Raw genomic sequence first — 11,853 nt, forward strand, 5'->3', positions numbered from 1 at the left:
GGATGAAGCTAATATGGTGCTTCACGAACATCTGGGTCTTCGGGTATTGGAGACTGACATCCTCTCGCGAGTCTTGGAAGCTCTAAGGTATCTTCACCAGGAGAAGATTTTGACTCTGATAGGAGCATAATTATGCGATATTAATAATGTTAATCTCTATATTTTCTTTGTTAGTTTAGTATATTTTCTAGTTATTTACGTTGTTTACTTGTTTTATAGGTATTTTGAGCAAAGAAGGAGAAAAGAAGTAAAAGAGGGATTGAAAGGCAAAATCGGCAAATCTGCCTGTGCAGATCAGTCAACTTCGACAGATCACTGAGACCAGCTCACAATGAACCAGATGTTGATCTTTGTATTGATGGAAAGCTTCGGATGTCTAGTTTCCAGATATTTTTACGGCTTGTCAATATCATTTTTCTAGAAGAAGTTATGGCCGATTTAGTACAACAAGGTCAGGCTGTGCGTGAATCTGAGGTTGGACGGGAATTTATGTTTCGAAGCCCAAATCACACTGAGAAGCCCAAGGACGAGTTTCTGCTTCATATTCTGACTTATGATGGACAATTGGCATGATGTGAATGGTTGGAATAAGTCATCAAGTTCAAGAGCCAATAGGAAAACTCCACCTAAGCACATGAGCCCTAATTCTTTTAGCTTTTGGATTTCCTACACAACATGAAAGATGAAGGCAACCTCTAAGCATATAAAAGGAGATCAATCTGCAGCCGCTCTCCCTCTCCCTCTCTCCTGCAACTTCTTAATTTTCTCTTTAGCTTGTTTTTGTTTTTTTTTCTATGAGAAACTAACTCTTTTGTTAGGGGTTGTTGAAGCCCCAACTCATGATTGTAAACTTGTTATGACTTTCAATTAGTTTTGTTTATCTATTGGATGAGAACCTAATTTCTATCTTCACATTAATGATTCCTTTGCATGTTTTCTTTGGTGCGCAACTTAGATTGCATGTTTAGGATTCTATTGCTAAGAATGATCATTGCCTGTGCCTTGTTTCGAGGGTTCCGTTGAGAGTTTTAGAGTAGTAAATTGTCTATAAGGTGAGTGATTAGGTTCCTAGATTAATTGAGACGCGTCGTACTCATGATATCTTGTGATGTCTCGTTTTTCTTAATCTTAATGATTTCTTTGTGTTAAATCTAGAGTTGCGTCAACCTAGGTTGCATTTTAGAAAATAGGTTAGGTATAGAGCGTCTCTCACCTAGCATACAAGTAAGGAAGAACAATAGGTTAATTCAGGCATTGGGTTAACTTGAGCATCTTCATCCATAAATAAATGAAATTAGGTTGAACATAATTCGTTTACTTGATTGATTGGTGGTGGATGCAATTCCTCTAACTTGTTTTATCTTTGATTTTCAAAACCCTAAATCAAGTCTTTTTATTTTCGGAGTCGTTCAGTGTTTTGTTTTTATTTAATTAGTTCGTCAACCAAAACACCTTCAAAAATTATCAAATCTTGTCAGTAGTTAGTTTATCATGTCTAGAGTCTGTCTGTAAATTTTCGTGATATTTAGAATAGTTTAGAGTCGTCTGCCAGTCAGATCTTTATAACTGGACAGTTTAGGTGTATTTTGTTTTGAGTCTTTAGATTAGTGATTAAACCACAATCTCTTGCGGGAACGATCCCTACTTACCTATACTATTTTCGACATTCTTGTAGGGTTAAATTATAGACATTTTTGTGCATCTATTTAGGTGTATAGAAATAGCCTATCAGACTCCGTGGTAATTTAGTGCTATCGACTCTTTGCTGAATGAACTTGATATGGCCCACCGAAGTCAATCGGCCGCGAACACCCAAGCTCATGACGCTCAAGAGGCTTTGAATAGTGTCTCTCGAGAAATGGACATCTCCCGCGATATTTTAAATGAACGAGCCATCTGCCTGCGGGAACTACAAATCCAAAGGTCCGACTTCAAACTTCAGATCAAGGACCTCCAAGCCTATTTAGCCTTTGTTGAGAATGCGATTGTTGCAGAAGAAGCTCAACTCGATGAACCTTTGGCTGCTTCTAAAGAAATGGGCCGCAACCTGGCCCGTATCAGAGAACGGGCCACTCAGGCCGAAGTTGGTGCCATTGTGGCGAAACGCTACATGGAGGAATTTTGTTTGAAATTGAGCTTGTGGGCCAATCTTTATAGGCCCCCTCATAAACCGTTCGGTCTCCTCACATGCCAATAATCCATTCTTTTAATAGCTAACTCCTCAAAAACTGCTCCTCACATGCTACTAGTCCCTTTTTTCCCGAGATTTGGAATCACTAATCTCGATTTACTGACATCGGTTTGACTCTTTAACCATCCATCCAAGGGTGGGGATTTTCCGGAAGTCCCTTTAAATAGTTGTATTTTGGGCAAGGAATACTCATAACAAATTTTCTGAAACATTCAAGAAATGGCCTTTCAGTCCTTGCTTCTCTTTCTCCTTCTTCACAAATCTTCCCCGCATGAAATGACCTTTAGCCTCTAAATTTTAGGCTTTATGGCGTAATATTAAGCCTGGGTTAGGCCTTATGGCGTAATCTTAGGCAACCCCTTGTTTTGCCTTTCTGGAATCTTGCAACAACAATGCCAGGCTTCATATTGGTTTAGAAATGCGAGGGGGCTCTGAGTGTGGGATCCAAGATCATGCGAGATCATTTTTGTTAGAATCCCACATGCGGAGTGAAACGGAGAAAGGGAGGACGGCCACTCTGAGGTTCGTCTTTCCTCCTCTGTTTCCTTCCTTCTGGACCTGGCCCGTGTTGTGCCCTCCAGATGGAAGGGGCTTTGGTTCTCACCTCCTTCTCCCCCTTTCTCTTCTCGATAGAATCTTGGAGGGATGAGAAAGGGTGGACTCTTTGAAGGAATGGGTTCAAGCTACAGAATGGTGGTTACCAAGGCTAGAGGGGGTGCAGAGACTCAAGCTGATATTAGGTTCCTTCACTCTCTGCCCCTCCTTGAGATAATGGCGCGGCTCAACCCGGCGTTGGAGTCCATAGCTGCTTCCAATTGAGGGGGCTTGGAGGCTCCATTTTCTTTCACTGGAGTCTCCCCTTCTCATGGATAATGGCATTGGCCAAGCCTATGTTGTATTCCTCTGCCGCTTCCATGTAAAGGGGGCGCGGGGGCTCCGTTACGCCTCTTTTTCCTTCCCTAAAGTCTGCTCCTCCTTGAGATAATGGCGCGGCTCAACCCAACGTTGGATTCCATAGCTGCTTCCACTTGAGAAAAGATTCAGAAGATATCCGAAGATTCTTGTTTTGTATTCTAGCCACTTTTGGCTTTGTAATGAATGTACTGCTTTTGGCCGCAAAGACACTTTATGAATACAATAATATTTTCTTATCCTGATATTCCAATATCCGTGAGAAGCCAATAATTGTGTCTCGCAAAGCCTCAAATATAGGCCCCCATAGTTGTATATTGAAAATAATATGAACTTTTAAAATATGTTCTGCGTCAAAATGAGCCTCTCTTCGAGGGTTTTGAGAAAATATTTATCTTTTGGATCCACTTGCTGGCCCCAACTCAATTCGCATTAATTAGCTGTTGAAAACTCCACCTTGAGAAGATAATATTGAAAATGGAACAGTTACATCCTCGAAAACCGTTTGGTTCCCTCATGCCAATAATCCATTCTTTTTCTAGATTTAAGGCATTAATCACTCGTTGAAAACAACGATCCTGAAAAAACAGTCCCCGTCTCATGAATAGAACAGTTACCTCCTCGAAAATCGTTCGGTTTCCCCATGTGCCAATAATCCCTTCTTTTCCGAGATTTAGGGCAACTTTAATCACGCTTTGCTGACACTTAGTTTGACTCTTCTCTTTGACCGTCCATCCAAGGGTGGAGATTTGCATGCCTATATCTTCCTCCACATTATAAACCCAAATTTCCAATCCCAAAATTGTTTCATCAACTCGAATATTTCTAACAGCAATCTTTCTTAATTACTCATCATCACCACTCTTCAATTCTCGCATTCTCTCAATCCATCACCAATGGAACCTCAAAACCGGCATCCAACCAAAGATGGAGGAAGCAACAAAGCAGCCGAGAGTAGTGCTAACATGCATTGTAGGAAGAGTAGTACCAGGTGGCTTCCTACTACAGATCAGATAAGAATCCTCAAAGAGCTTTACGATGACGAGTTAAGTCCCCAACTGTGGAGCAGGTTCAGAGGATCACTCTCCAGCTGAAATGGTATAGACAGATCGAGAACAAGAACGTCTTTTATTGGTTCCAGAACCAAAGGGCTCGGGAGAAGCTGAAGAAGAAGAAGCTCACTTCGGATGTTCAAGTGCCCAAGCAAAGATCAAGGCTTGTTGGTGGATCTATTAATCTCAATTTTGGGTCAACTAGTTCTGCTGGTGTTGGTGGATCCATCATGGAACAACAAGGAGAAGATCACCAGGAGATTAAAACCCTTCCACTGTTTCCCATGCACGGTGAGGACATCTTTGGCAACATGAAGATTACTTCCGAGGGAGGTAGCGGCTATGACGACTACTCCGGTGGTGGCTACAACGGTGGCTCTCGCATTTCCCTTGAGCTCAGCCTCAACTCCTCCGGAGCTACTGATTCGGCTTAGTGTTGTATAGTGTTGCCCCCTAGTGTTGCTAGGCGTAGCGAAGAAATGATTATGGGCCTCAAAAACAGGCCTTCATGAATGGACTTCGCGAGTGTAGGAACACTAGAATTGTCCCCCATGTCTTATGTGAATAAACTGTCTACAACTCCTCCGAGTCCCAGACATTGGGAAAGTATTTCTTCAAGTATCTCCCATTGATAGGGTTATGATGGACATCTCCATCCAGGTCCTTGAGATGAAAAGCTCCTTTCTCTAAGATTTTATAGATGATGTACGGGCCTCCCATTTTGGAGTCCATTTGCCGCGACCATCTAATTTTTCTCCAAGCGGGAGAACTGCTTTCCAAACCAACTCTCCTTTGCTGTAACTCCTTCCCTGCGTCTGCTTGTCATAGGCGCGAGCGACTCGTTGCTTTTCCATGACCAAACTATCTAAAGCCTCCAAGCACTTTTCGCTAAGGTCTTCATGTTTCTGCCACATAGCCTGAACGTAGTCTTCTCCAATGAAATGATGTTGCTCTTGAACTCGTAATGATTGGACATTGACTTCCAACGGCAGGACTACATCATGGCCAAACATCAAAGCATAATGTGTTGTCGCGGTGGGATTCCTCTTAGAGGTGCGGTAGGCCCAAAAAGTTTCATAAAGTGTCTCATGCCACTGTCGTGGATTAGCTTCCAACATTTTCTTTAGCAAATCGGTAATGATCTTGTTGCTGGCCTCCGCTTGACCATTAGACTGAGCATAATAAGGACTGGAATGGATGTACTGTGTTCCCCATTCTCTTGTCAATTTATCAACTTCACCACCCATGAAAACTGCCCCCCAGTCCGAAATAAAAACTTCTGGGATCCCAAATCTGGAGATGATGTTTTTGAATAGGAATTGTCACAATGTGCCACCAGATGCTTCCTTCAAAGGTTCTGCTTCAACCCACTTTGTAAAGAAATCAGTCGCGACGATGATGAACTTCTGTTGAAGTGATGAATGTGGGTGAATCATCCCAATTAAATCCAGCGCCCATCCTCTTGCGGGCCAAGGCTGTATAATGGGCTACATTGGAATATTAGGAACATGTTGGACCGGGCCATGAGCTTGGCAGTCCAAACAACCTTTAGCGAACGCGATACAATCCTTCAAGATACTGGGCCAAAAATATCCATGTCGTCTGAGCAACCATCGCATCTTTGGACCTGCTTGGTGGGCGCCACAAATGCCAGAATGAACTTCGCGCATGAGTTGTTTCGCTTCGTGGCCATAAACACATCTGAAATCCACGCTATCTTCTCCTCGTCTACGAAGTTCATCACCTCTGAGGAAGTAGTTGAGGGCAAGATAGCGAATCCTTCTATCTGTGGTCTGATCAGGATGCTTGAGATAATTGATCAAAGGGATGCGCCAATCCACGTCGATGGATTCCAGGGTCGCAACTGAGCTATCGTCTGGAGGATCTCTTCTCGCCATCCATGAAGGAAGCGTGCGACGCTCGACTTTAAGGATTCTCTCCCACACGCCATATCTCAATGTTACCCCTATTGCCAGCTGGGCCAACTCGTTTGCGGCAAAATTTCGCTCGCGAGGAATGTACTCAAGATGTACATTATCAAATTGGTCCAACAGTTCTAATGCCTTGTTCCAATAAGGGACCAACGTGAAGCTATTGCATCTGAACTCATTGCACAACTGATTAATAACCAAAAGAGAATCGCCAAGTATTTGTACATCTCTGATTCCCATTTCTAGCAGTACTTCTAGGCCTATGATTATGGCCTCATATTCTTCCTGGTTGTTGGTACACTGAAACTCCAACTGGAATGAGTACGAAAAGTGATCTCCAGCAGGATTCTCCAGTGCAATTCCTGCTCCTGCTAGCGTATCCGTTCTTGACCCGTGAAAATATAACACCCAGGGCTAGAGTGAGACTGTGGCTTGATACAGTGTAGTGTACTCTGGTAAGCACGCCAAATCTGGGCGATCTAAAATTGTGGCAGCGACCTCTAAGTCTCTAACTGCGGGGACATCCAGCATAGGGTGATGTGCCAGAAAATCCGTGATGGATTGCCCTTTTACTGCTTTACGTGGGACATACTGTAGTGAGAATTCTGATAAGGCAAGCACCCACTTGCCAATACGGCCTCTCAAGATAGGTCGCGATAGCATATACTTGACTAGATCGGTTTGACCAATGATGCAAGTAGTAAAGGACAACATGTAATGCCACAACTTGCATGCTGAGAAGTATAATGTAAGACACAGCTTTTCCATTGGAGTCACTACACCAAATATGGGCTTTAGAGACAACCACAAAACGTCTCTAAAAATATATTAGTGACTAATATATAGCTAAGTTTGTCTCTAATAGAAGGAGTGACAAATTAGCCATCCGTCTCTAAAGGTTGTGTCTCTAATGCTTATTAGGAACTGCTAGAAACAAAAATCCGTCCCTATTGCTGTTTCTCTGACACGTGTACAATAACAACCACGGACAATACAAACCGTCTCTACTTCTTTTAGAGACGAATATCTAATATTAATAAATGCCTCTAATGCATTTGAATGAATATGATGACAGCCAATTACAATCCAATTATTCCAATCCAATCAGCCTATAATTATAATTTTTTTTTGTTGGATCAAATATATAGCAATAATAATTTAATATTTGTCTTGGGCAACAACTTGATAACAATCTGTCAAACCAAAAGCAAAAAAAAAAAAAAAACCTTGATAAGTTGATAACAATATGCTTGATATATAAAAATAAACTGTTGAGTACAGATCCCTGGATTACTTGTTATAAAACAAAGTACAAATTAGTCAAGTATCGAATATGTATCCAAGTATATGAGCTCATTTCTAAATTGAGCTTCAAGACACCTGCATCCCCTATAAGCAATCATGTTAGTCCAAAGTCTTTATGCCTTTAAACTGCAACCGTTTTTGCCAACTTCTCTTGCATCTCAACCTACAAAAGAAAATAGTTCACTTATCAATAGCACGTAAGATTACAAAGCTGCAAAAACTGTATTGAATACATAAACAAAGCTCTGCTATTCTTTGCATGGATGATGAACTTCGAAGCCAAAAACCATGCAATTAAAGATATGTAAAAAAATCTCAAACCTGAAGTTGTATGAACAAAAAGAAAACAAGTAGCCAAACTTGTTCTAGACCTATCATGTTATATCTGTTAGATATAAGTAAATCACAACAACTAATAAGGCCTGAAAAGAAATTAGAAATAAAATAAAAAAAATAATACTAATAAGAAAAAAGAGAACTAACAAGGCCTTACATACTCACCATATGTTGGCCAATGCCAATTATGAATTATGCCATACACATTTTTCTTTTGTCTACACCTAGATGGAAAACAACATCAGTCTATCAAGCAATAGTCAAGCACTTGTACTAAAATGATCATTGTCATGTATCTATCTACTTATAATTAGAGATGCCAACAATCAAACATTTTAATTTACCTTGGACGTTGGTACATATCCTAGCAATGGCTAGTGCTTGTGTACTGCATAGAGAACATGTTAAAGAAAATGTAAGTCCACCTAAGATATGCTTGAACACCTAGAATGTCATGGTGTTCCAAGATGAAATTTGTAAGATCTTTTCATGACCAACCAACTTTTATCTAAAAACAAATACCGACAACAATAACGGGTAGTTACCTTATGGAAATTAGCAGCAGCAGCCCAGGGATCAAAATTGTCAAAAAAGGATGGCAGCTGTAGTTCCATTACCTGCAAAGTTGACACATAAGATGATAGCATAGGAATGAAGGATATATAGCACTAGTCAGAAAAAACAAGTCAATAAAATTCTTCTAAGAGATTAAGCTAAACCATCAGACTTGAAAGGTATTTCTTAGAGACACAAAAAGGTGAAAGAAAATGTTGCTTAAGATGAATGAGTTGAAAAGACAAATGATGCAAGCACATATATAAATACCTCAAGGAGATTCAAGCCCAGAAAATAGCAAGTATAGGTGCCAACCCAAATGAGCACGCAATTGAATCCTCAATAACCTTCAAAAAAGAACACCTTAAACCCATAATATAGTTCAAATGTTTGTGTGCAGCTAATTATATAAGCAAGCATAAGTGGCACAAAAATGAGTACAAGGAACAATTGCTAAATTCACATTACTGACCTTATTTCAATTTGATGTTCCAATCTTCATCATCATGTGTCAAGTTCAAAGTCACCAATACAACATCACTGACCATTTCATGCATACTATGTCAATATTAGTTTTTATCATAGAAGTAAACTGATCAAAATCAAAAGGAAAAAAACACTAGCTAGCCTTAAAACCACTTTCAATTCATACCATCGTTTGTAGAATGATTGACATACTCAAAGATGTGACTTTGAGAGGAAAATAGAGCCGTTTCAAATAGTGAAAACCAATCAAATTTCAAGTGATTTGCTTAGACATTTATGCAAACACCTAATGGCATGCCCTAACTTCTCTGCAAATTTCAACCGCTTCCACTTAGACATTTCTACAAACACCTAATAGGCATACCCCAACTTCTCGTCAAATTTCAAGGACCCACTTAGCATATATGTCATAGCCCATTTAGATTTGCAATAAGCCAAAGCGTCATATCAGAACACAAACCTCATAGTCCTAGATAGTGAAGGGCTAGGATCTGAATTGGGTCCGTGAGAGCTTCTTCTGATCCTTTGCCTCCAATTAAACGAAACACCGAAGATTATTGGTCTTGCTTGTTGAAGAATGGTTGTGAAGGAGATTGTGGTTTGTGGTTTGTGGTTTCACCGTTGAGAGATTTGTACGTGGTTTGACTGAGACGGTGGCTACAGTGAGTCGGTACTAATGAAAGATGAGAAGAGCAGTTTGGGTTTTCATATTGTTGCTTATGAGATGAGATTTTTTCTTTTGAATTTCTAAAATCCAAAACTTTGCGCCAAAAAAATGTTGGGTCTTCAAATTTTTAGACTCAAAATTTTGAGGTCGCACCCAAAAGATTAGAGGGGCCACGTTCCGTCTCTAATACTATTAGAGACGAATTTTAATCTGCCACCACTATCATTAGAGACAATCACAAAAATTTTGTCTCTATTAAAATCACTAGAGACGGTTTTCTAAATCTGTCACTAGACTTCGTCACTAAATACCAGTTTTGGTGTAGTGAGTGTACCTTGTTTCACAATCTGTGAGTGTCCTACTTAGGTAAAAGATGGCATGTTCGACACCCTCTTCATCATCCCGAGCGACGAGGCTGCCAATGGAAGACTTAGTTGCTGAAACATACAACTTTAATGGAAATCCAGCTCTGGGAGGAACAAGCACTGGTGGGCTTGCCAGATAGGCTTTGATTTTGTCGAAAGCCTCTTGATGTTTAGGTTCTCACACAAACTCTTTCTGTCCTTGCAACTTCAGCAGTGGGGAAAACGGCTGGATTTTGCCCGCATAGTTAGAAATGAATCGTCGCAAAAAGTTGATCTTACCCAGTAGTCGCTGTAATTCTTTCTTCGTTCGCTGGGGAGATGCGTTGATAACCGCGTTTGCCTTATCCTCAGGGACCTCAATGCCCCTTTGATGGACAATGAATCCCAGGAAATCGCCTGCCTGAACTCCAAAAACGCACTTAGCGGGATTCATCTTGAGCTTGTGTAGCCGCATGCGCTCGAAAACTTTTCTGAGATCCGTGAAGTGATCTCCACTCTTCTTAGACTTCACGACGACGTCATCAATGTAAACCTCTAAGATCTTCCCAAGTATGTCGTGGAAGATCAGGTTCATGGCTCTCTGATATGTTGCTCCGGCATTCATCAGTCCAAAAGGCTTGACCACATATTCAAAAAATCCAGTGAACCCAGGGCAGCGGAATGCGGTCTTGTGTCTATCTTCTTCCGCGACCGGAATTTGGTGATATCCCGCTATACCGTCCATGAAAGACAACAGTTCGTGCCCTGCAACTACGTCTACCAATATGTCCGCAACAGGCATGGGGTAGAAGTCTTTAGGTGTAGCCAAATTAAGGTCTCTGTAATCTACGCAAATCCTCATCTTGCCATTCTTCTTTCGAACAGGCACTATATTGGACAGCCACTTATTGTACTTGGCTACCCTGATAATGCCCGACTTGTGCATCTTTTCGACTTCCTCTTTGACCAGAACTTGGGTCTCCGAGTTCATTCTCTGCGGCTCGTGCTTAACAGGCCTCTTATCAGGCAGCGTTGGTAGTTGGTGGCATACCAAGTCTGGTGATAGGCCTGGTATGTCCTCGTATTTTTCCGCGAAGCAGTCCTTGAATTCCAGCAATAATTCGACGAGCCTCTGTTTCTCTCTAGGCTCTAAGTAAGTGTTGATAGCCACTTCTATGGGCTCATCAGTTGTTCCCAGATTGACCTTTTCAATAGGGTCCCTAACCTTCGGAGGTGTGTCATCCAATGCCACTGGAGCAAGCTGAATCTCTTCTTCCTCCTCTTCTTGGCCCGTGAACTCTTCATTAACAATTTCTAAGGTCGCGACTCGATCATAGGCCTCTTTTTCCACCAAGTATGAGGATAGCCTCTCGTACAAGGAATGGAAGGCCTCTACCTCTTCCTCCATGAGTTCGTGATCCATTAATTAACACTTGGAGATGGCACCGCATATCCAGGCCTTTCGAGGTCGTTTTTTGCTACCGCGAGCCCCCATTGTGCCAATTCAGAGGTCGTCACCCCTGTGGGGCGGCCCTTATCACCAATACCAACGACTTGTAAAGGAGAGATTGGTTCTAGGTAATACCTTGCATCTAAGTAGTTGGCAGACACCGAAAAAGGTCACGGGTCTGCTTTAACAATTTCCGCCTTGTCTGCGACTCTGTCCCATATGATCAGCTCCTGATGAAGGGTGGATGGGACACAATAACTCCTGTGGATCCAGTCGCGGCCCATAATTGCGCTATATGCCACATAGCAATCTGTAACAAAGAAAGCTTAAACCTCTTCTGCAGGACCCACCTTGACTCGTAGGAAAATCAAACCCAATGTTTTGGTCATAGTCCCCGCGAAGTTCTTTAGCATAAGGGACGTGGATTGGATCTTCTCTTTCTTGATCCCTAGTAGATGCATGGTTCTGGTAGTAATGACATTCACAGTCGCGCCGGTATCAACCATTATCTTGCTGACCTTAGTCCCATTAATTTTTGCTATGATATACAAAGGTCTCATGTGTTGCACCATGGCGGGTGTGGGTCTTATGAATCTCATGAAGAAACCCTTGTTGTTAGCATCT

At 41.6% G+C, this 11,853-nt stretch overlaps 1 protein-coding gene and 1 long non-coding RNA gene across 4 annotated transcripts; both read right to left on the reverse strand.

The window, feature by feature from the left end:
* Positions 1-4,841: 4,841 nt before the first annotated feature.
* On the reverse strand, positions 4,842-5,402 carry LOC112164123. The gene has a single exon (XM_024300363.1). It carries the CDS (start codon positions 5,400-5,402, stop codon positions 4,842-4,844), a length of 561 nt encoding a protein of 186 aa, XP_024156131.1.
* A 1,925-nt stretch (positions 5,403-7,327) lies between these two features.
* Positions 7,328-9,594, reverse strand: LOC121049602. Of its 3 annotated transcripts, XR_005800856.1 has the most exons (8): positions 9,229-9,594; positions 8,935-9,119; positions 8,755-8,822; positions 8,553-8,629; positions 8,273-8,344; positions 8,072-8,115; positions 7,893-7,951; positions 7,328-7,554 (listed from the first exon to the last, which is right to left on the reverse strand). It is a non-coding gene; the product is annotated as an uncharacterized LOC121049602 (long non-coding RNA). The 3 variants fall into 3 exon arrangements; XR_005800855.1 differs by lacking the exon at positions 8,935-9,119; XR_005800857.1 differs by lacking the exons at positions 7,893-7,951; positions 8,935-9,119.
* Positions 9,595-11,853: the final 2,259 nt, after the last annotated feature.

Source organism: Rosa chinensis, chromosome 5 (genome assembly GCF_002994745.2).
Source record: "Rosa chinensis cultivar Old Blush chromosome 5, RchiOBHm-V2, whole genome shotgun sequence".
In the NCBI taxonomy this organism is placed as follows: domain Eukaryota; kingdom Viridiplantae; phylum Streptophyta; class Magnoliopsida; order Rosales; family Rosaceae; genus Rosa; species Rosa chinensis.